The 26,101-nt window shown below is 42.1% G+C and overlaps 1 protein-coding gene across 2 annotated transcripts in view; it reads right to left on the reverse strand.

Moving 5' to 3' along the window:
• Positions 1–26,101, reverse strand: part of FANCC (FA complementation group C) — a 269,767-nt gene that overhangs the window by 198,248 nt on the left and 45,418 nt on the right. For both annotated transcript variants that reach the window (XM_073670977.1, XM_073670976.1), the window contains exons 3-4: positions 19,076–19,160; positions 4,425–4,519 (exon numbers count right to left, since the gene is read on the reverse strand). In XM_073670977.1, the coding sequence (XP_073527078.1) occupies positions 4,425–4,519; positions 19,076–19,160 (180 nt within the window). The remainder of the gene's footprint in view (positions 1–4,424; positions 4,520–19,075; positions 19,161–26,101) is intronic.

A 26,101-nucleotide genomic window follows, 5' to 3' on the forward strand; every position in this document is an offset into this window, starting at 1 on the left:
GGAGCATGTTAGGCAGGTGTTACAGATCTTGCGGGATAATAAACTGTATGCCAAATGGGAAAAGTGTGTGTTCGCCGTACAGGAACTCCAGTTTTTAGGCTTCCTGGTTTCAGCGTCCGGTTTTCGTATGGACCCTGGGAAAGTGCGGGCAGTTCTTGAGTGGGATCTGCCAGAGAATCTTAAGGCACTACAACGTTTCCTGGGGTTTGCTAATTATTACCGGAAGTTCATTCGTAATTTCTCGTCCATGGTTAAACCTCTCACAGACATGACAAAAAAGGGGATGGATTTTTCTAGGTGGTCTGACAAGGCTTGTCAAGCTTTCTCCTCCTTGAAAAAATGTTTTGCCTCGGCACCCATACTCATTCAACCTGATGCGTCACAGCCATTCATTGTAGAGGTAGACGCTTCCGAAGTAGGGGTGGGAGCAGTATTGTCACAAGGTTCGTCCCCTGGTAAGTGGCATCCGTGCGCCTTTTTCTCTAAAATATTGTCGTCCGCTGAGAGGAATTACGATGTCGGCAATAGGGAACTCTTGGCCATTAAGTTAGCTTTTGAGGAGTGGCGCCATTTTTTAGAGGGGGCAGTCCATCCGGTCACCGTCATCACCGATCACAAGAACCTGCTATATCTGGAGTCCGCTAAACGTCTGAATCCCAGACAAGCTAGGTGGTCATTGTTTTTTACCAGGTTTAATTTTGTCATTACATATCGTCCTGGGTCAAAAAATGTAAAGGCGGATGCCTTATCTCGTAGTTTCCCTGGGGCCGGGAATACGGACGACCCGGTTCCTATCCTTCAGGAGGGGGTGGTGGTTTCGGCAGTATGCTCTGAGCTTGAGGAGGCTCAGGGGGACGCCCCTGTTGGACCTCCAGGGAGACTGTTTGTTCCAGATCAGTTGCGACAAAAGGTGATCGAGGCACACCATAACTCAGTTTTTGCAGGACACCCGGGGAGTAAAGCAACGGTGGATCTCCTCTCGCGTCGGTTTTGGTGGCCTAACTTACATAGGGAGGTGGTAACTTTTGTCGCGCCCTGTGGGGTTTGTGCGTGCTCTAAGACCTCATATACCTGTCCGTCTGGGGCCCTCTTACCTTTGAAGATCCCGGAGCGTCCTTGGATTCATCTGTCTATGGACTTTATTACGGACCTCCCGCCGTCTTCGGGTAAAACGGTCATACTCGTTGCAGTGGACAGGTTCAGCAAGATGGCACATTTTATCGCTCTTCCTAATGCTAAAACTCTTGCGCAGGTGTTCATTGGGGAGATTGTGAGGCTTCACGGGGTACCCTCCGATGTGGTGTCAGATCGGGGGTCTCAGTTTGAGGCCAAATTCTGGAAGGCATTTTGTACACGGCGGGGGATGCATTTATCGTTCTCATCGGCTTTTCATCCTCAGACCAATGGTCAGACGGAACGTATGAACCAGAGCTTGGAGACATATCTCCGGTGTTTTGTGTCAGAGAACCAGGAGGACTGGGCTTCTTTCTTACCTCTGGCGGAGTTTGCTCTTAATAATAGGCGGAGCGAATCCACTGGTAAGTCCCCGTTTTTTGGGGCATATGGTTTTCACCCCCAGTTTTGTACTTTCAGTAGAGGGGGCTCTTCGGGGGTTCCTGAGGAGGAATGATTTTCGTCATCACTCGCTTCAGTATGGAGTGGGGTGCTGAAGAATCTGAATACTATGGGGAACCGATATGGCTGATAGGAGGAGAGTGTCTGGTCCGGACCTAAGTGTGAACAATCGGGTATGGTTGTCTACCAGGAATATAAAACTTAAGGTTCCCTCCTGGAAACTGGGTCCCAGGTTCATCGGGCCGTACAGGATCAGTTCTATAATTAATCCGGTGGCATTCCGTCTTGACCTCCCCCCTACGTTTAAAATTCACAAAGTGTTCCACAGATCGTTGCTTAAGAGGTATGTGGCGCCGGTGATACCGTCACCTTTACCTCCCCCTCCAGTGGTGGTCAATGGTAACTTGGAGTTCCAGGTATCGAAGGTCATCGATTCACGCTTTAATCGCCGGTCCCTTCAGTACCTGGTTCATTGGAAGGGGTATGGTCCTGAGGAGAGGATGTGGGTTCCTGCGTCGGATATTAACGCAGACCAATTAGTTCGGGCCTTCCACACGACTCACCCGGATAAACCTGGCCCTGAGGGTCCGGAGGCCCCTCGTAGAAGGGGGGGGTACTGTCACGGGTGTGTCGCCACAAAGATCGTCACGATTACACAGCCTGACTTCTTGCAGCTGAGTTTTTGGTGTTTTGTGTTTTTCGGCAGTGAGGGAGTTAACTCTCTCTCTCTGTGCTAGACGAGGTCCAGCCTCGCCCAGCTGCAATCAATGCTGCAGTAGTGGGACTCCTTCAAATGCCTGCCGGTCTGTTAGGGAAGTGTCGGTGAAAGCATTTCATACAGACAAACAGAGCGGATCGTGGTATTTTGGAGTTCTGAGCTAAGTGTATTTGGTGTGGTTTTTCCCTTCCTCGCTTTATCATTTATCTCCTTTCCCGTTGGTGTTCCCTCTGTAGTTGTGGTGTAGTTTTTGTATGCAAGGTGGTTTTTGGTTTGACCCTTGTACTGTCTCGTTCGTCTAAGTACTGTGTGTTGGCATATTATTTCCTGTCCCCTATTGTTGTGATCGGGGTCCTTCTCAGGACTAGATTACTGAGGTGCAGGGATCCTCAGGAGGTAGGGGTTACGCTGGCGGCCTGGACCTCTGTACCTTTAACAGTACCTCCAGGTAGAGGGATTAGTCAGGGCCCCAGCTTAGGGTCAGCTTAGGCCCCTGAACTCCTGTACGCAGTGTCAGTGTGACAGTATTCCCATCTCCAACATCCTATCCCAATATGTAGTAGGTGTAATAATATTATACAAATACCTCCAATTAGATATGTTGTAGAGTTTTCTTGATTGGCTATGTCTCTTTCCTCATATGCAGACATTGCAGGACCTTAGGTATCCATGGTTACGACCACTGATAAACTGACAGTTAGCTTGCTGCTAGTGGTCGTAACCATGGATGCCTAAGGTCTTGCACTGCCTGCACATGAGGTAAGTGGCATAGCGAATCAAAAATACTATATTACATTTCTAATTGGAGGTATTTGCCAATATTATTATTACTACACCTACTACATATTGGGATAGGATCTTGGAGATAGGAATACCTTTTTAAGCTTGAAAAAAAAAAAAAAAAAATACATTTGGTATAATAAGTAGATTTACCTTTAATTTTTTTTTCCATGTTACAAAGATAAGACCCGTAACATTTGTATTTTTTGGCCAAAGGAGCTGTGAGATAGCTTATTTTTTTGTGGGGCGAGATGTTTTATTAGTACCATTTTGGGATAGATGTGACTTTTTGATGGCTTGTTACAGCATTTGGAATTGTGGCAACCAGAAAAAATAAATTTTGGCGTCCTTGAATATTTTCCGTGTACGGTGTTTGCTGATCGGGTTGTTTTTATATTTTGATAGATCGGACCTTTCTGAACGCGGCGATACCACATATGTATTTTTTTATATATATTTTATTTATTTTCAAGGGGTGATTTGAACTTTTTTTTTTATCGTATTTTTTTTTTACTTTTTTTTTTTTTTATTTTTTTTTACTTTTTACTGATCTTTTTAGCTCCCTTAGGGTATTTGAAGATGCTGTCACATTGCTGCATATAGCAGAAATCACAGTCTCCTTTGAAGCCCGGCCACAGGCAGAGTTTCAAAGGAGCTCCGTAATGACAAGGACGGGGGTCATCATCTGGCACCCGGCTGTCATGACAACCGATCGGCGACCCGCGATTATATCACGGGCGCGGCGATGGGCAGAGGTAATGACACTCGTGCACGTTGGCACATGCTAAATGCCGCCGTCATATTGACAGCGGCATTTAACAAGTTAACAATCGTGGGCGGCTTTCTGCCCATGTACAGTGTACACAAAGCTGCCAGTCGGTGGTGGTGGTGGTGAGCTCATGAATATAATTGACTACCTGGCAGCAGGTTTACTAGTCCTCTAGTGATAGTACCCTAAACAGCATTAAACTGCATTAAACAGCCCAGTAAGTGACCCAATGATGGAATCCGGGTCTCTGTCTCTACATGATGCTGCTCTCAGATTCGGGTGAAAAAAACTGGCGACAGGTTCCCTTTAAGTGGAGTTTGCTATGCAAATAAATTTGTCGCAATTTACTCCAATTATCTATTTTTTTTAGAAAGGCATATTAAATGCCAGTTGTAATAAATCTGTTTAGTGTAAAACAATTTTAGAGATGAGAGTTTAAAAGAGAATGCTAAGAAAGGCAGCACTGAAATACATTAAGTCATTGCATAATGTCATTATCAAGTAACCCTAGTATAGAAATTGAGAGGTTATAAGAATTAGTTTATATAAGGCCTCACACTGCCGCCAAGTGTGGTGTCGTACCTTTATCCAGCTATTGGCTTTTCTTTCTATGGCATTCTGTGGTTCACTGCTGGTCAAGCAGCAAAGGCAACATATCAGGATTTCTCGAGTGTCCTCTGCAAAAGAGATTTTATTTGATATATTTCTACATAATACACACATGTTACGACAGCATTCGACTTCAAAGTAAGAAATGTTTATTCACATAAGTGACATTTTGACTCATCTTTTCTAACGTATAATACCAGATGAATGTATTCCATTATATGTGATTATATTATACAAGGTGCTTTTAAGAGTGGAAAGCTATAACCTTTAGATGGTAAACTTCTCTGCAAGGCGGTTCTTCTTACTTTTGTAGTTTATCGGCTAAAATGCACCATATGTTACTCAGTGCTAAGAAATAATAATACAGTGACATATAAAAGTTTGGCCACTCCTGGTCAAAATTACTGTTATTGTGAACAGTTAAGCAAGTTGAAGATGAAATGATCTCTAAAAGGCCTAAAGTTACAGATGACACATTTCCTTTGTATTTTAGGCAAAAATAAATACATTTCATAGTTTACATTTTAAAAATTACAAACTGAAAATGGGCAAATGCAAAAGTTTGGGCATCTTGCATGGTTAGTACCTAGTAGCACGTTCTTTCAATGTATCTGCAGGCCTTGAAATTTCCACAACTCCAGGAACCCCACTTGGGACCCCTGGAACCAAAGATGAATGTGGAAGTAGAAGGTGCATGATGACTATGTACCAATAAGTCACCTAATGTTTTACTGCGTTTAGCAGTAAACCAAAGGTCGACTCGGTAACAATTTAGTTAGGACAGAATCCTGCTGAAGAATGGGCCAATATTTAGTGATAACATCAAGTCATCTCACGCCACCGAGAATGGTAGTTCATAATAAAGCAAACATGTCCGTCAGTTTCCTTCTTCTTGTTAGAAAATAATAAAGTTTGTTGATCAGTATGTTTAGCCCGAGTATACGCCCGATGGATATTGATCATCTTGTAACCACCCTGTAGGAATCTGGAAGTTAAATCACATGCTTACTCCTCTTGATCACAAATGCATTGGGCACGTAGGAATTGTCCTGTAGGTATGGCTCTAAGAATATGAGCCGGATGTGACGATTTGGCATGTAAAAATGCGTTGATGCTGTTTTTTTTCCCGAAAGAAAAATGTGCTATGCACATTGCACTTTTTTGGTACTCTATATTAGTATCATTATTTATTGGATTTGATTGATTATATTATTTCATCATGTATTCTTAATATATTTTATGTATTTTTATTGCACTTTATGGTATACATCTATACATATAATTTTCTTTAAGCATTACACCTTTTGCTTATAGGTTACGTAGTACCAGTATTAATTCTTTGCATGTGGGCCTATTTATTGCTATTATGGATACACCCAGATCTCCTCTTTTTATATTTCGCGTTTTTATTGTGTTGTGCTTTTATTTCTTTGTTATATAGTTTAGTTTAAATTAATAAATTCATTTCTTATTAACAATTGTCTAGTCTTGGAATACATTTGTTTGCTTTCTTGTTCTCTTTGGTATTCTTTGGCACTCATTATATTTTCTTATACGTTTGGTATTTCTTTTCTGTATAGGTATTCAATATTACATAACAGTCCAATCAGAAGCAAGAATATTTGTCACCTTTTAACTTTAAATATGGTCTACTGGTCATAATGAACAGAATATCTTGAGTCTGCGCAGCAGTTGTAAAGTGAGATCCTTTCAATAAAGTTTTCTGACATCTTCTGGCCAATAAGAAAACTGCAAAAATCTTAATTAAAACAATTATGAAATAGAGTTGCGTAATAAAAGTAAACTCTACTTTTGGAAACTACACTGCTCAAAAAAAATAAAGGGAACACTCAAATAACACATCCTAGATCTGAATGAATGAAATATTCTCATTGAATACTTTGTTCTGTACAAAATTGAATGTGCTGACAACAAAGTCACACAAAAATCATCAATGGAAAAAAAAATTATTAACCAATGGAGGCCTGGATTTGGAGTCACCCCCAAAATTAAAGTGGAAAAACACACTACAGGCTGATCCAACTTTGATGTAATGTCTTTAAAACAAGTCAAAATGAGGCTCAGTATTGTGTGTGGCCTCCACGTGCCTGTATGACCTCCCTACAACGCCTGGGCATGCTCCTGATGAGGTTGCGGATGGTCTCCTGTCGGATCTCCTCCCAGATCTGGACTAAAGCATCCGCCAACTCCTGGACAGTCTGTGGTGGATGGAGCGAGACATGATTTCCCAGATGTGCTCAATCGGATTCAGGTCTGTGGAACAGGTGGGCCAGTCCATAGCTTCAATGCCTTCATCTTGCAGGAACTGCTGACACACTCCAGCCACATGAGGTCTGGCATTGTCCTGCATTAGGAGGAACCCAGGGCCAACTGCACCAGCATATGGTCTCACAACGGGTCTGAGGATCTCATCTCGGTATCTAATGGCAGTCAGGCTACCTCTGGAGAGCACATGAAGGGCTGTGCGGCCCTCCAAAGAAATGCCATCCCAGACCATTACTGACCCACTGCCAAACCGGTCATGCTGAAGGATGTTGCAGGCAGCAGATTGCTCTCCACGGTGTCTCCAGACTCTGTCACGTCTGTCACATGTGCTCAGTGTGAACCTGCTTTCATCTGTGAAGAGCACAGGGCGCCAGTGGCGACTTTGCCAATCCTGGTGTTCTGTGGCAAATGCCAAGCGTCCTGCACGGTGTTGGGCTGTGAGCACAACCCCCATCTGTGGAAGTCGGGCCCTCATACCACCCTCATGGAGTCGGTTTCTAACCGTTTGTGCAGACACATGCACATTTGTGGCCAGCTGGAGGTCATCTTGCAGGGCTCTGGCAGTGCTCCTCCTGTTCCTTCTTGCACAAAGGCGGAGGTAGCGGTCCTACTGCTGGGTTGTTGCCCTCCTACGGCCCCCTCCACGTCTCCTGGTGTACTGGCCTGTGTCCTGGTAGAACCTCCAGCCTCTGGACACTACGCTTACAGACACAGCAAACCTTCTTGCCACAGCTTGCATTGATGTGCCATCCTGAATGAGCTGCACTACTTGAGCAACTTCTGTGGGTTGTAGAGTCCGTCTCATGCTACCACGAGTGTGAAAGCACAACCAACATTTAAAAGTGACCAAAACATCAGCCAAAAAGCATTGGTACTGAGATGTGGTCTGTGGTCCCCACCTGCAGAACCACTCCTTTAATGAATGTGTCTTGATAATTGCCAATAATTTCCATCTATTGTCTATTCCATTTGGACAACAGCATGTGAAATTGATTGTCAATCAGTGTTGCTTCCTAAGTGGACAGTTTGATTTCACAGAAGTTTGATTTACTTGGAGTTATTTTCTGCTCTTTAAGTGTTCCCTTTATTTTTTTGAGCAGTGTACAACATTCCTATTCAGCATGTTCAGAATATAGTTTGGACTTGATGGACCTGTCAACTATGAAACTATCAAACTTTATGTAAAAACTCTTGTGCTCATGAGACCATTGCACAAGTGAAGGGATGCAGTATAGCTCTGTTCACACATTAGCATTCATGTGATAAATATTTGTCCTTTGGAAAATTAAACATATAATTCCTCAAAAGCTTAACTAAGGCTATGTTCCCATGTCCAGTAGTGATCAGCTAGAATGGATCCAGCAGCAATTCATTGGCAAAAAAGTTGTGCAGACACAACTTTTTAGTCCCTTTTTTAAATAACTGATCTCAGCTGGAGCGTTTTTTTTTTATTTTTTATTAACATTGAAGTCTATGGTAAATGGATCCGTTAATCACCCATCCGTTTTTCTTTTATGTGTAAGATTCAGTAAACAAAAAATGGATCCGTTACAAATGAAAGAAAAATTAATGGCTGATTAACGGCCATCTCATTTTTAAATAGCCTAAATGAGAAACATATCAGAAAAATAAAATGTAACCGAGAAGAAAAAAAACAGTTCAAGTGAAAAACAAAACAAGAAACAGAATTTTTACACAGTCATATTTAGTTTCTACAGCACTCCTTATATTTCTGTCCCATTTTAGTAGCAGAAGCTGTAAAATAACAGCAGAACAGAGGTCCCTTCTGAATGCTGACCACCGGCAGTGCCACACAGTCCCCAATGACTTCCAGAATTTTACAAGAAAAAATAGAACAGCATGCTGCACTTTTTTGTCTTGTATTTTTTTGCAGGATCTTCTAAGAATGGAGACTCAAATTCAGATGTGAACAGAGACTTTGGTTTACATGTCTGCATTTTTGTGATCAGAGTGATTCATTTGACATTTTTGTCTTAAAAAAAAAACATAGTATAGAACCGTAACATTGACTATATATACTATACACTTACAACCAAAATTATACAACCACCGTTGCAAATTCGTTTCATTAGCATCATTTACAAACGTTCTGCTTTTTCAAAATAAATCAATAACACAAGAACAATTAAAAAGCTCAACACAACTAATATAATAAGTGTTTTCTCCAAATTTAACACAAAATGCCACTTTTAAAAACTTCTGCAGTTTCAGAAATATGTAACCCCTTCATGACAAGCAGTCAGTAGAGCACCCTTTGGCTGTTATGACCTGTTATAAATGTGATTTATAGGCAGGTACCAGCATCTGGCAGCATTCCTGGGGAATCTTAGCCCATTCCTCATGGGCAACTGCCTCCGGGTCATTGGAATTCTTGGGCTGTCGAGAGAGTGATTCAAAAAGTCAAAGTGAACCTGTCCCCATGAAAATGCAAACCAATCTGCAGGCATCATGTTTTATTGCAGTGGGAGCCGAGTAGATTCACATATACAGTGGGGAAAAAAAAAAGTATTTAGTCAGCCACCGATTGGGCAAGTTCTTCCACTTAAAAAGATGAGAGGCCTGTAATTGACACCATAGGTAGACCTCAACTATGAGATACAAAATGAGAAAACAAATCCTGAAATTCACATTGTCTGATTTGGAAAGAATTTTTTTTTTCAAATTTTGGTGGAGAATAAGTACTTAGTCAATTACAAAAGTTCATCTCAATACTTTGTTATACAGGGTGGGCCATTTATTTGGATACAACTAAATTAAATGGGAATGGTTGGTGATAACTTCCTGTTTGTGGCACATTAGTATATGGGAGGGGGAAAACTTTTCCAGATGGGTGGTGACCATGGTGGCCATTTTGAAGTCGGACATTTTGGGTGCAAATTTATTTTTTTCAAAGGGAAAAGGGTCATGTGACACAAACTTATTGAGAATTTCATAAGAAAAACAGGGGTGTGCTTGGTTTTAATGTAACTTTATTCTTTCATGAGTTTTTTACAAGTTTATGATCACTTATAAAAAGTGGTCAAAGTGCTGCCCATTGTGTTGGATTGTCAATGCAACCCTCTTGTACCACTCTTGACACACCGATAGCGACACCGCAGAAGAAATGCTAGCACAGGCTTCCAGTATCCGCTGTTTCAGATGCTGCACATCTCGTATCTTCACAGCATAGACAATTGCCTTCAGATGACCCCAAAGATAAAAGTCTAAGGGGGTTAGATCGGGAGACCTTGGTGGCCAGTCAACTGGCCCACGACGACCAATCCACTTTCCAGGAAACTGTTCATGTAGGAATGCTCGGACCTGACACCCATAATGTGGTGGTGCACCATCTTGTTGGAAAAACTCAAGGAACGTGCCATCTTCAGTGCATAAAGAGGGCAAAACATCATCATGTAGCAATTTCAGAAATCCCCTGGCATTGAGGTTTCCACTGATGAAGAATGGCCCCACTATCTTTGTACCCCATATACCACACCATACCATCAAGATAAGAGATGTGCAGCATCTGAAACAATGGATACTGAAAGCCTGTGCTAGCATTTCTTCTGCGGTGTTGCTATCAGAGTGTCAAAAGTGGGAGAAGAGGGTTGCATTGACAATCCAACACATTGGGCAGCACTTTGAACACATTTTATAAGTGGTCATAAACTTGTAAAAAACTCATGAAAGAATAAAGTTACGTTAAAACCAAGCACACCATTGTTTTTCTTATGAAATAAGATTGATGTGTCACATGATCCTCTTCCCATTGAAAAAAATAAAGTTGGATCCCAAATGGCCGACTTCAAAATGGCCTCCATGGTCACCACCCATCTGGAAAAGTTTTCCCCCTCCCATATACTAATGTGCCACAAACAGGAAGTTGATATCACCAACCATTCCCATTTAATTTAGGTGTATCCATATAAATGGCCCACCCTGTATATCCTTTGTTGGCAATGACAGGGGTCAAACATTTTCTGTAAGTCTTCACAAAGTTGGCACAAACTGTTGCTGGTATGTCGGCCCATTCCTCCATGCAGATCTCGCTGGGCAACACGGACTTTCAACTCCCTCCAAAGGTTTTCTATAGGGTTTAGATCTGGAGACTGGCTAGGCCACTCCAGGACCTTGAAATGCTTCTTACGAAGCCACTCCTTCATTGCCCTGGCGGTGTGCTTGGGATCATTGTCATGCTGAAAGACCCAGCCAAGTTTCATCTTCAAAGCACTTGCTGATGGAAGGAGGTTTGCACTCAAAATCTCACGATACATAGTCCCATTCATTCTTTCATGTACACGGGTCAGTCTTCCTGGTCCCTTGGCAGAGAAACAGCCCCAAAGCATGCTGTTGCCACCCCCATGCTTCACAGTAGGTATGGTGTTCTTTGGATGCAACCAGCAGTCTTTCTCCTCCAAACACGACGAGTTGTGTTTCTGCCAAACAGTTCTACTTTGGTTTCATCTGACCATATGACATCCTCCCAATACTCTTCTGGATCATCCAAATGCTCTCTAGCAAGCTTTGTATGGGCCCGGATATGTAATGGCTTAAGCAGGGGAACACGTCTGGCACTGAAGGATCTGGGTCCCTGGCGGCGTAGTGTGTTACTGATGGTAGCCTGTGTAACATTTGTCCCAGCTCTCTGCAGGTCATTCACTAGGTCCCCCCATGTGCTTCTGGGATTTTTGCTCACCGTTCTTGAGATCATTTTGACCCCACGGGGTGAGATCTTGTGTGGAGCCCCAGATCAAGTGAGATAATCAGTGGTCTTGTAGGTCTTCCATTTTCTAATCATTGCTCCCAGAGTTGATTTCTTCACACCAAGCTGCTTGCCTATTGCAGATTCAGTCTTCCCAGCCTGGTTGCAGGGCTACAATTTTGTTTCTGGTGTCCTTCGACAGCTCTTTGGTCTTCACCATTGTGGAGTTTGCAGTGTGATTGTTTAAGGTTGCGGACAGGTGTCTTTTATACTGATAAGTTCAAACAGGTGCCAGTACTACAGGTAATGAGTGGAGGACAGAGGAGCCTGTTAAATAAGAAGTTACAGGTCTGTGAGAGCCAGAAATCTTGCTTGTTTGTAATTGACCAAATACTTATTTTCCACCAAAATTTGAAAAAAATTTCTTTCCAAATCAGACAATGTGATTTTCAGGATTTGTTTTCTCATTTTGTCTCTCATAGTTGAGGTCTACCTATGATGTCAATTACAGGCCTCTCTCATCTTCTTAAGTGGGAGAACTTGCACAATTGGTGGCTGACTAAATACTTTTTTTCCCCAACTGTAGTATTGTGGGAAAATATTCAGTATAACCTGTGTTTTAATCATTTAAACCTCTGCTCTTTCTGGGAATTCGGTCCAGTTGGCAGTCCGTTCAGTGATTTTATAATAGTTCATAGAGAGAAAGCTGTCAATGAAGGCTATCAGTCACTGATAGAACAACCCATTGGACCCCAGAAAGACCAGAGGTTTAAATTTAAACTGAATTTTATCACAAAACATATATATCTATATCTATATATATCTATATATATACTAAGCTATTCATGCTCTATAACAGGGTGCCTGCAGTGGTCTGCATTTTCATAGCGATGGGTTCTCTTTGAGAGAGGTGATCATTGCATTTCACAAACAAGGAAAATGGATACAAAAATATACCAAAAGGCATTGAATGTTCTGGACCTGGACATGACAGAAAAAGGAAGCCATCACCGGCTGACACTAGATACCCCACATGGCTGCAAAAGATCTGCAGCAAAATTTGGAGGCAGCAGGCAGTTAGGTTTCAGTGTGCACAGTAAGGCACATACTAAACACTGAAGGTATCCATGCCCGAATATCAAGACGACCCTCTAGAGACCCAAAATCACAAGGAATGTCAGCTCTAACATAAAAACCATAAGAATAAAAATCAAAGTTTCGGGATTCTAGTCTTTGGAGTATGGAAACAAAAATGGGACTTTTTTGGTACGTAAATCGGAGGCGAAAGAATGAAGCATAGAATTAAAAGAACACCCTGCCTATATGGAAGCATGGCTGTGGCTCGGTGATGCGCTGGTGCCTCTTTGCTTTCTCTGGAAATCATCAGTGAGTGAAGGGCATATCAGAAAATCTTCAGAGAAAAAGTCATGCTGTAGCATAGGAATAATTGGACCTTTCAAATGGAGAATGATCTCAAGCATACATCAATTTCCACTATAACTTGGTTTCAGTAGAAGTTGTAGAAAATTCTGGAGTGGCAGTCCCAGTTGTCTTACTTGAACCGCAAAGAAAAGGTTAGGTGGAATTTGAAAAAGGTGATTGCAGCACGCAAACTCAAGATTATCAGTGAACTGGAAGCCACTGCCTATAAGCAATTACTCAAGAATGCTACCAGAAGCTTGTGTCTAACTATGCATCATGTCTGCAGGAGTTCGAAGCAGCCAAAGAGTGCTCTACTAAGTGAGAAAGATGCAAGTCATGAATAGGTTGAATAAAGCTGGGGTCAAACGGCCATCGATTCTCTCATGTAAGAGAATTGGGCAGTTTATATTAATGTCACTCGGATCAAACTCTGTCTCGTGTTTGATACGATTCTCTCGAATGAGAGAATCATATTACAGGTGTGGAGAAGACGGAGAACTTCATTTCTCCATCTTCTCTATTCTCTATGTCTGCTGTAATCGGATGCTGTAATGTAACAGACTTATATGGGTGCCCGTGATCTGACTAACAGATGCACTTGCAGAATGCGGCGACTGTTTTCTCATGCCGAATCGGCGTGTGTGTGTGTGCTGTCCAGTAGGAGTAATGCACCACATTCTAAACTCCAGCTGGGAGTTGCCAGTTATAGCTTATAAGTGCTCTGGTTCATTCCTGGTATTCAGCCTGTTTGATTATCATTTTTGACCTCGGTTCATGTTTAGACATGTAGACTATCCTTCTGCCCGACAATTCTGTTCCTGGCCTCCTGGTATTGACATGGCTTCCTGATGACACTCTGTCAAGATTGCTAAATTGGCCACCAGCTACTCCATGGACCCAACCCAGGGGCCCCTGTGTAAGTCCAGATCCCTGTAGTGGGGTTAAAGGGTGAAGGCCAGGACATCTCTTGGGATCTGCTAGATGGAATGGCTAGTGCAAAGTCTGGTTATGGAAGCCCTAGTAAGAGATTCCAGGCTTCCACTGACATTATCTTTGCAAAGAAATAAAGTTGTTTTTTTATCTACAGCACTCATCACACCACTATCTCATTGGTGTTATATAATGACTCAAAGGGGTTATTCAGCTTTTAAAAATTGATCAATTATCTTGTGAATAATCAAGTTGATCATATAGCATGTCTACAGTCAGATCCTTACCGACCTAATGTTAATCGGCTAGATAACCCCTTTAAATTAAAAAAAAATATTCAAAGAAGTTGTAAAGTGTGCAGCAACACAGAAACACAAATCTCTGTTCAGGTGACCAATAATACTGCAAATATAAAATCAAATCAAAATGTCTAAGCTTTTACATAGTAACATAGTTTTTAAGGTTGAAGGAAGACTAAGCCCATCTAGTTCAACCCATAGCCTAACATGGTGATCCAGAGGAAGGCAAAAAAACCCATGTGGCAAACACTAAGCTCCACATTGGGGAAAAATATTCCTTCCCGACTCCATACGACAATCAGACTAGTTCCCTGGATCAACGCCCTATCAAGGAATCTAGTATATATAACCTGTAATATTATACTTTTCAAGAAAGGCATCCATGCCCTTCGTAAATTTTAGTAGTGAATTACTGATTACATTTTGAAGTTGAAATAATTATTAGGGTTGATTTTGTGTTAAAAAAAAAAAAAGTTTTATACATCAGCACTAAACTCCATATTATAACGGTGTATTTTAATGCTAACATATACAGAAGTAGTGCAAAATGACTCAAAAGGTATTTTAGGACTACTAAGCCACTTTCCGAAAAAGAATTAAGATCCATTTTGCATTAATCTAAAAAAAGAATAATCTCCACAAACGATGAAGGTAAGGATTTGTGGGATTTCATCCAATGAGTTTAGCATTTTAAAACCATTAACTAAAGTAATTGAAAATAAACAATTTCCTGAAAGGGACTGTAGACTGTCCAATATTTCATCCATTTTTTTTCTTTAGCAACCAATGTACGTAACTGAGATAGAATTTAGTTGGCTATAATGGTAAAAGCAAGCTTCTTTGATTGAACTCTATGCTTTTTATCAGGTGCTTAGAGATGTTAATGCTGATGTAAAGCAGCCTGGTGTAATAAATGTCTAGCTGGCCTGTAGGCCTGTAGTGACCTCCTGCTGGTAGCATCTTTACAAATCAGTAATGTTTGGCCTTTCTCAACTGACAACCATGTATTGCATTTATATTCCTTTACTTACTCTGCTCTGTTATTAATTCACAGAGATACACAGTGTTTAAGTGGATCAATACTGGACCACATTTTCCAACATAACTATATTTTAAAGATATTTTTTTATCTACTGCCCTCTGCCCGTCCAGTGTGGTCAGTTGGATTATTTTTATTTATTTTTTTTAACCAGGAAACTCTACAAATCAAAGTCTATTCTTTAACAGCAGACATTTAAACAATATGAATATGATTTCCTGCTTCACAATGAGAAAATAACTCAACCACTACACCGCAGTAGTTAAAATCGATTTTAACTGCCTACTCTGCTCCCCACACACAAAATGCATGCTCAGCATAATAAAGCAGGGGATATGTGGAGTATTGTAATTAAAGGAAAAGAGGAAGGGGGTGTTTCTGGCCTTTCTAAATTAAAGAAGAAGAATTAAAGACCACAAAAGTTTGCTCGATTCTTTATTTTTCCAAGGAAAATAAGACAAATTCCAGCTGTTTGAGACCCCAGGAAAGTAGCTGTAGGTTTATATTATGTAAAAAATAGTACTTAGATGATATAAAGGGTGACACATAAATGAACCACCTGTATTTATAAATTAGAAAAAAAAGTAAGGAAAGTTCAAGCAAAACATTTTTGAGTAAAACGGAACTATGTTCTCTGACAGATTCCTTAGGATATTTTCAGTTCCTTCCTCTGGTGGATATATAATAAACTGAAAGCATCAAGTTCAAAAAAACAATTCCAACAAGTCCGTCTAAACATTACTTGTTAGGAGAGTTGGTGCGAAACTATTCATACAGTACAGACCAAAAGTTTGGACACACCTTCTCATTTAAAGATTTTTCTGTATTTTCATGACTATGAAAATTGTACATTCACACTGAAGGCATCAAAACTATGAATTAACACATGTGGAATTATATACTTAACAAAAAAGTGTGAAACAACTGAAAATATATCTTATATTCTAGGTTCTTGAAAGTAGCCACCTTTTGCTTTGATGACTGCTTTGCATACTCTTGGCATTCTCTTGATGAGCTTCAAGAGGTAGTCACCGGAAATGGTTTTCACTTCACAGGTGTGCCCTGTCAGCTTTAATAAGTGGGATTTCTTGCCTTATAAATGGGGTTGGGACCATCAGTTGTGTTGTGCAGAAGTCAGGTGGATACACAGCTGATAGTCCTACTGAATAGACTGTTAGAATTTGTATTATGGCAAGAAAAAAGCAGCTAAGTAAAGAAAAACGAGTGGCCATCATTACTTTAAGAAATGAAGGTCAGTCAGTGCGAAAAATTGGGCAAACTTTGAAAGTGCCCCCAAGTGCAGTTGCAAAAACCATCAAGCACTACAAAGAAACTGGCTCACATGAGGACCGCCCCAGGAAAGGAAGACCAAGAGTCACCTCTGCTTCTGAGGATAAGTTTATCCGAGTCACCAGCCTCAGAAATCGCAGGTTAACAGCAGCTCAGATTAGAGACCAGGTCAATGCCACACAGAGTTCTAGCAGCAGACACATCTCTACAACAACTGTTAAGAGGAGACTTTGTGCAGCAGGCCTTCATGGTAAAATAGCTGCTAGGAAACCACTGCTAAGGACAGGCAACAAGCAGAAGAGACTTGTTTAGGCTAAAGAACACAAGGAATGGACATTAGACCAGTGGAAATCTGTGCTTTGGTCTGATGAGTCCAAATTTGAGATCTTTGGTTCCAACCACCGTGTCTTTGTGCGACGCAGAAAAGGAGAACGGATGGACTCTACATGCCTGGTTCCCACCGTGAAGCATGGAGGAGGAGGTGTGATGGTGTGGGGGTGCTTTGCTGGTGACACTGTTGGGGATTTATTCAAAATTGAAGGCATACTGAACCAGCATGGCTACCACAGCATCTTGCAGCAGCATGCTATTCCATCCGGTCTGCGTTTAGTTGGACCATCATTTATTTTTCAACAGGACAATGACCCCAAAACACACCTCCAGGCTGTGTAAGGGCTATTTGACCAAGAAGGAGAGTGATGGGGTGCTACGCCAGATGACCTGGCCTCCACAGTCACCAGATCTGAACCCAATCGAGATGATTTGGGGTGAGCTGGACCGCAGAGTGAAGGCAAAAGGGCCAACAAGTGCTAAGCATCTCTGGGAACTCCTTCAAGATTGTTGGAAGACCATTTCCGGTGACTACCTCTTGAAGCTCATCAAGAGAATGCCAAGAGTGTGCAAAGCAGTCATCAAAGCAAAAGGTGGCTACTTTGAAGAACCTAGAATATAAGACATATTTTCAGTTGTTTCACACTTTTTTGTTAAGTATATAATTCCACATGTGTTAATTCATTGTTTTGATGCCTTCAGTGTGAATGTACAATTTTTATAGTCATGAAAATACAGAAAATCTTTAAATGAGGTGTGTCCAAACTTTTGGTCTTTACTGTACGTCCCATTCCATCGCCCATGTCAGTGGTCTGTCTGCTCACCCATTCCATCGCGCACGTCAGTGGTCTGTTCACCCATCAGTGAAGGATTTATCACCAAGACATTAAGGCTGTGTGCCCACTATGCGTTTAAGCGTTTCCGCAGCGGCAATTCCGCTGCAGAAACGCTTAAAAAATGCTTGGTGGAAGGTCTGCCATGTTCTCCAATGATAATCCACATGTGCTGTGCACATGCTGCGGAAATTTCCGCTGCGGATTATCATTGCTGAAAAATCCGCAGCACTACCAATTATTTTGCGGAAGTGCTGCATTTTCGCCGCCATTGACTTGTATTGGAACGCATGTCATCCGCATCACTGAATCTGTACATGCAGATTCCATGCGTTTCAATGTGCGGATGGTACCCGGGTTTGGAGATGAGGAGACTCTCCTCCGGACCCGGGTACCATAGTACCTGTAAAAAAAAAAAAAAAAGAGTAAAATAAAAAATAAATATTATATTTACCTTCTGATGGCCCCCGGTATCCTTGTCTCGGCTTGCCGGCAGCTCGCGGTAGACTAAAAGGACCTGCCATGACATCATTTAGTCATGTGACGGGTCACGCGATTGCTGACGTCGGCAGGTCCTTTAATCTACCGCGCGCTGCCGGCAAGCCGAGACAAGGACACAGGGGGCCATCAGAAGGTAAGTATATTTATTTTTTACCATTCTTTCGGTTACACTATATAAATCCATGCTGGTTGCATGGATTTATATAGTTTGACCAAGTTGTCAAGCACTTTCCAAGTGATGCTAAAATTGCTTGGAAAGCGCTTGTCAACCCGTTTGCGAAAATGCATGTGAAGAACGCTTCACTTCCGCTTGCCCCTGGCAGGAAAAAAAGCATATTTAATCCGCATGCGTTTTTTCTGCCAGGGAGATGCAGAAACGCTCAGGAGAAATCCGGAGCATTTCTGCATCGTGGGCACATAGCCTAACATTGCAGGACTACACTAATCTGGCAATGCCCCCTCCTGTGAGAAGCACCTCACTGTCTATGGGTTTTTGTACACAGAGCCTGGTGTGGGCGAGGTTAGCTTTCTCAGCTCTGCTTCTTACTAGATCTAAAAGCACTGATTGTGTGAGTACGGCTGCACCCAGTAATCTAAGTGATACATCGTTGGATTCAGCTTCTCTTTGTCTACATCATGCAGCTCTCAGATGAGGTAGCGAAAACTTGCTGACAGATTCCCTTTAAGCACAGTATGGGATATGACATCCAATTTGACATTGTGTGCACACATGTTAATTTTACGGCATATGATGGAAGTATTGCTATTTCGATAACTAAGGATTTTACATGTCCATTTTATGGCATTGTTATTTCAGGACCATCAGGTATAATACTGAGAGTTAGCCCTGTATAACAGAACACAATACAGGGGGGGTGCCATCAAAAAGTGCTACACAGAGCACAATCCAAAGTAACACTGGCCCTGGCTACAAAAAACTGATTTTCATCAAGAAAAAAAAAACAGGCAGTAATGCAGGCCTCTGTACTTACCATGTCCAATGACAAAATTATTCCAGCAAAGACGACCCAGAAACTGACCAAGCATAGGAAACTTTTCTATCGCCGTGGAAGGCTCCTGAAAGTTAAAGGACAAAATAAAAAATATCTTCAATGAGGTTGTACCAACTTTACATTAATAGCCCATTGCCCTAGACAGGACATGCGTCTTTGCAATTACATTTATTTTTCAAAAGTGAAGCAGTCAAAAGTTCACACTTTTGTCAATATATCACCCACAATTGTTTCCTCTTGTTGCCCATGGACACGACCAAAACATGATCGGCAGCTCTTCTGCAGATACTACAAAAAATGATGCCCGACAGAGAACAATGTGACTCTGATGGCATCATTAAAGCCAATGGTCCCATCAGTGCAAACAACCAAATCTTGATTTCCAAGGCTTCAGAAGTAAGCCCCATGGAGCCACAAACAGTGGCCTAAAACGTAAAGTGAACATAGCCAACTTGATTGTCCATGCAAATATCCCAGATCACAGTGCAGAGCCGGTTTATCTGAGCTGTACAGTCATTCTCACTGCACAGGGCGAGCATGCGCCGTTCAGCTGTGTACAGTCTCTCAAAGGTGGTCATGGGAAACACAGTTCTCCCAACTTCAACACGCATCACCTGTTCCGGCTGCAGGAGCACCCCAACAAGCTTCTTGACCCCTTCAAACCAAACCCTGTTTGAACCTTCCTGACCAGGCCATTTTTTTCAATTCTGACTAGTGTCACTTTATGAGGCAATAACTCTGGAACACTTCAATGGATCTTAAGGATTCTGAGATTTTCTCGTGACATATTGTACTTCATGATAGTGGTAAAATTTCTTCAAAATTACTTGCGTTAAGTTTTGAAGCAAATCTGAAATTAGGCAAAAATTATGCAATTTTCAAAAATTTTTGCTCTTAAATCAGATTTATGTCATTGAAAAAATGAACATTTAACTTTTTAGTCACAAAAATGATCTTTTATCCCCAAATATTTTATTTTCACAAGAGTAACAGGAGAAAATGGACACTAAAAGTTGTTGTTCAATTTCTCCTGAGTACGCTGATACCCAATATGTGGGGGAAAACCACGGTTTGGGCGCATGGCAGGGTTCAGAAGGGAAGGAGCACCATTTAACCTTTTGAACGCAAAATTGGCTGGAATTAAGAGCGGACGCCATATCGCGTTTGAAGAGCCCCTGATGTGCCCAAACAGTGGAAACCCACCACAAGTGACCCCATTTTGGAAACTAGACCCCTCAAGGAATTTATCTAGATGTTTGGTGAGCACTTTGAACCCCCAAGTTCTTCACAGAAGTTTATAACGTAGAGCCGTGAAAATAAAAAAAAATAAAAAAATAAATAACATTTTTCCCACAAAAATAATCTTTTAGGCCCAATTTCTTTGTTTTCACAAGGGTAACAGAAGAAAATTGACCCCAAAAGTTGTTGCTCAATTGCTCCTGAGTACGCAGATACCCCATATGTGGAGGAAAACTACTGTTTGGGCACACGTCAGGGCTCGGAAGGGTAGGAGTGACGTTTTGGAATGCAGACTTTGATGGACTGGTCTGTGGTCGTCATGTCGCGTTGGGAGAACCTCTAATGTGCCTAAACAGTGGAAATCCCCCACAAGTGATCCTATTTTGGAAACTACACCCCTCAAGGAATTTATTTAGAGGCATAGTTTTATAGTAATGAATAGAATGCTTTTTGGTTTTAGTGGTGTATGGATTTATAATGTGGTGGTATATGTAAATTGTGCAAAGTACATCAGATTATAAAAGCGTGTTGTATCAACAGGGTAAAAACAAATTTATTAATTTGTGGACGTGTGGTATGGTTTGAAGCAATTCTTAATGCAAAGGCCAGGTTTCTCAGGGCAGGTTTCACAATGGTAAATGGTGTCTTTTCGGATTCCCCTCTTGGAGCATTCTCTGCAGCATTTTTGTGATCTTCCCTTCCTCGCGGTTTGGGGAAACTCTCCAGGAAAATGTTGACCTGGGACGATATGGGCACCATCAGTTTCAGAAGTACTGGGACCTTCACCTTTCTGAGTGCCAAACATTAGGGCCTTGATGGCTACCTCCTGAAACTGAAGGAAGGTCCTCGTATTCCCTGCAGATTGAGACAGCACAAAAGCATTGTACATTGCCATCTGTACAATGTGCACAGCCAATTTTTTGTACCATACTTTAGCTTTTCGCATGGCACTGTATGGTTTTAGGACCTGAACTGAGAGATCTACACCCCCATGTACTTATTATTATCATCCAAGATACAATCTGGCTTTGGGACTTGTGTTGTGGTACCTCGGACAGTGATAAGGGAGCTGTTGTCACGGTATATGGTGGTCAAGATAAGTACATTCCTCTTGTCCTTATATTTGACCACCAGCATGTTGTCACTGCATTGGGCTCCGCTTTCACCTTTTTCAGCAGTTGCCCAATTAGCGGCTTCGGGAGGCCTCTCTGATTTTTTTGCATGATGTCGCATGAAACTTTACCTCGGACAGAGAGGGTCTTGAAGAGCGGGATGCTGGTGTAAAAGTTATCAATATACAAGTGATAACCCTTATTCAGCAGTGGGTGCAGCAATTCACACACAATTTTCCCACTCATCCCCAGGACAGGGGTCATTCAGGGTGGTCAATCTGGGTGTCCTTCCATTTGTAGACCTTAAATGTACCAGGAGGTACTCTCGCACAGATTGTACAGTTTTATTCCGTACCTGGCCCTCTTACTGGGCAGGTATTGTCTGAATTTTAGCCTCCATTTGAAATGAACCACAGATACATGTACAGCGCTGTCCCTTTGGGGGTTATACACCTCAGTAAATTTTCTGCTGAAGTGTTCAACTGCTAGCCAAGTTTTGTATAGATAATCAAAGTTAGGATAGTCTCGGGGAGGACACTCTGCATTATCACTATTAAATGCTACATTTTTTGGATCACTTCAAATTGTGTCCTTGTCATGGCAATATGGAATACCGGTGTGCTGTAGAGCAGGGATGTCACACTTAAACACACAGAGGGCCAAAAAATGAACACTTGGACAAAGTCGTGGGCCAATCAGTATACAGAATAATGGTTCCCACATAGTCCTCTATACAGAATAATGGGCCCACTTAGGGGTGGCGGCTCTGATGTCACGGGCCAAATATAACCAATGTGCGGGCCAGATTTGGCCACGTATTCTGTAGAGAATATCAGTACTCCAGTAATGCCGAATCTCTGGTTTTCTGATTATGCCCATCTGCAGAACAATGCCCCAAAATGTCATCATCTCTGTTTGCATTTACAGGGGTCCATCTGGCTTATGATCATGTGGGATTTTGGGGGAAAAAATTGATGGGCGTAGAAGTTTTTCTGGGCCACCATAACATTTATTATTTCCTCGTTGAAAAATAATTTTAAGAAGTCAATTTCAGTGAGGCCTGTAACTTCAAATTGTATTCCTGAGCTGCATGTGAAATCCAGAATAACAGGCTGATAATTTTTTTGGGGGGGGAGGTGCAGTCCATATGGGATCGATTGCTGTAGGGGTTGCATGGGTCCTAGGACGCCTTTCTGGGGGTCCTCACTCACTAGATGAGGAAGAGGAGCAGTAATAGAAGAATGTGGGATCTTCCTCACTGCCTGAATCCGTGTCGGAGACAAGGAAAGCATATGCCTCCTCTGGTGAATAGCGTTTTCTTGACTAATGGGCCATTTTTATTTTATTTTTCAAAACACTGGGGACGTGTGTGTAAGTGGTGCTTTTACACGTGTATTGTGTGGGGTTTGCTTAAGGGGTACTATTTATTATAAAAAGTAGAGAGAAAAAAAAGTAGAGAAAAAACAGGTACAAATTTAGAAGAAACGGAAGAAAAAAATTAAAAGAAAAAATAGATGTAAAAAAAAAAGTTTGTCTAAAAAAATTAGTGACGTTCACTACATTAATGCCCTAACTATAAATTTACCCAGCGCTATTTTTTTTTTTTTTGCAAAAGAAAAACGGACGTCACCATCACTGTGATGTACACTCCCCTAATGCACCAGCTAAAAATTTACTCAACGCAAATAATTCTTTTTTTTTTTGCCAAAGAGAAACGAACATCATTAACAATGCGACGTACTAATGCACTAGTCAAAGTGGTTGTCCATGGGCATCAACGTGTGCCGCGTGCGGGACCCCAGCCGATCGTATATTGATGCCCTATCCTATGGATAGGGCATCAATGTGAAAGTAGTGGACAACTCCTTTAAGAATTTACCCGGTGATAATCTTTTTTTTTTTTTTTTTTTTTTTTTATGCAAAAGAAGGACACTACCTCCCTACCTATCAAGCTACTCTGTGCTATTTTTTTTTTTCTCTAAAAACAAAATTGGACGCCACAAAACGTTGTGATGTCCACTACTCTAATACGCTACCTCGCTACCTATATTGCTACACTGTACTAATCACAATTTTTTTTATTTTTTTTTTAAAATATCGGACGTCACTGCGATGTCTGCTACTTTAACTACAAACAGAAAAATTCTCTTGATGCAGACTCAGCAACGATACTGATCTTCCCGTAGCCGCAGAGCTCTGAGCAGGAATACTCAGCGCAGGACGTCACACACACGAAAACAAGCGTAAAAAAAGTGTGCCAAAAAAATCAATTGGGAGTGGGGGGGGGGGGGGAGCGTAAGGGAGTGGGGTGACTGGAACAGGGATTGGGAAACTCCTGCGGTGGATGAGTCACACAGCAGTCAACAGCACAGGAGGCAGGAGATCGGAGCACAGATCTCAGGACAGGAGATCACAAACCAGGAGCAGGAGGAACAGTACAGCACTGGATCATAGGGGAATCACACAGGCCACCAATGAGTCTCTCGCTCTCAGGTAACAGAGGGGTTTCACAACTTTGAGGTAAAGGTAGCGTGCAGAGCGGTGATCGCTATTTTAGATTACGGCTTAGTGCCCACAATGCAGCAATGAAGCAGAAATTTTCCTGAGCATTTCTGCATCTCCTTTGCCGGAAAAAGCATGCTGATTTTACATGCGTTTTTGCATGCGGATTTGCCATGTGTTTTTCCAATGCATTGTATAAGCAAATCGGCATGCAGAAACGCACAAGAAATGGTCATGTCCGGATTTTTCCTGCAACTAAATTCCATGCAGAAAAAATCCTGAACATGTGCACAGAACTTGCAGAGTGTCATAGGAAGTCATGGGATAAGGTATGCAATGCGTTTCTGGAGCGTTTTCGCGTTGCAAATCCGCACCAAAAACGCATAGTGGGTACACGGCCTAACCCCTTTGGCGCTGATTGGCTGAACAATAGTTTCTGATCAATCAGCGCCAAAGGGGTTAATCAGGAGAGGTGACGTTGCCATCACCCCACCCATTCTGACGGCTGTAATTAGTGTTGTGTCATACAGCACCAGTCACATCATGTCACATGTTTTTTTGTTTTGTTTTTAACTTTATTGACACATTGCTCTGATTGGCCCGTCAGAATTGACCAGCCAATCACAGCGATCGCCGATGCGGGGGGGCAGGTGCAGTACAGACCCCCGGGGCGAAGTACAGGGATGGCCTGCTGTCAGAGAAGCGGTGAGCGGAAATCCAGGTGCCGTATATATACTGCTCTTTGTGGGAACGCAGCTCCCGCAGAGTCGTATATTTACAGCGCATGTTGGGAAGGGGTTAAAGGGACTGTGTTATGAGAAAATTATCCACTGTATAAATCAGGTTTTTGGGGGGTAAAAGAGGTTTTCCTATGAACAAACTACATTTTAATTACTAGATCTTAGAATAAAAATAAGTTCCACAATTGGATGCATTAAAAAATTGTCACGGGTGTATCAGAGGTGACAGTCGCCCTGCAGTTGGTTGCAGGAGATCTCTACGTTTGGCATTACAGACATCTTCTTAGATGAGAAGCTGTCTACCTCCCTCTGGTAATTAGCTCCCTGGCCTGGTGTGTCTGAGAGGGAGGTGCCGGCTATATTAATTTCTACTTGTAAAGGATTAGAAAGAGCAGTACTTCGTCCTCTCTGGAGCTTGAGGTCGAGTTCGCATTTGTCTGGAGTCATTGAAAGCTAAGCAATCCCCCCCCGTTTGTCTCCCTTTGTTGTTTATACAGTTTAGTGGAGATTGACTAGTGCTCATCTCCTCCCATCCCTAGCCTTAACCATACGCCAGGGAAAGTCAGGGCGAGGCCCATGTGTGCCAATTGCTGAAGAGGCAATTTAGGGACGGTAGTTGAGATAGGGTGACACTAGACCAGACTAGGAGGTCTTCACTTCCCCCTTTCCCTAGTGTCTGGGCTCCCTTTCCCTCTGTGTTGCACTAAGTCTTTCCCACACCTGGTGTGACAAAAATGGTCCTGAACTGAGATAATCTTATAAATGTTCCCCTGCTATGTACTGTGTAAGAGGTAATTGGAATGCAAGGGTTAATTTTGCACTGCCCATATAGAAGATAGAAGAAAACAATCTCCAAGATGCAGTTTATTAGTCAACGCGTTTCAAAGTTGAAAATAAACCGTATCCTGACCAAAGTTGACTAATAAACCGTATCCTGGATATTGTTTTCTTCGATCTTCTATACCGGAAGCGCAGAATTAACACTTACATTCCAATTACCTGTTATCGAAGCCGTGGATCTGCACCAGCCTTGAGCCTTTTAGTGGTTGTGGGTACATAACCACACCAGGTGAGTACCTTTGCCTTTGGTCTCTCACATTGTTATTTGAATAATACCCTATTTGTGCTTTATTGTTATTTCAGTTTTTCCCCATGTACTGTGTAAGTGTGTTTTCACATTGCGTTCAGGCACCCTTTCATTGGCCCCGTCAGGGATTGCATCCGGACACCCCAACCCGCAAAAAGAGATTCGGGCATATTTGCCACCATGGCCTAGAATATAATGGTGCCGACAGAGCGAACATGTGCTCTGTCATCATGCATCATTTTTTGACGTATACGCTTACTGGAGAAGGACACCCAATCTACTACGTCCGAGTGTCCGTAGTAGAGCATTATCCCGTCTGTCAGTG

The sequence above is a fragment of the Phyllobates terribilis genome, unplaced genomic scaffold (genome assembly GCF_046119375.1).
Source record: "Phyllobates terribilis strain yellow unplaced genomic scaffold, ASM4611937v1 Scaffold_1__5_contigs__length_1240528914, whole genome shotgun sequence".
NCBI lineage: Eukaryota > Metazoa > Chordata > Amphibia > Anura > Dendrobatidae > Phyllobates > Phyllobates terribilis.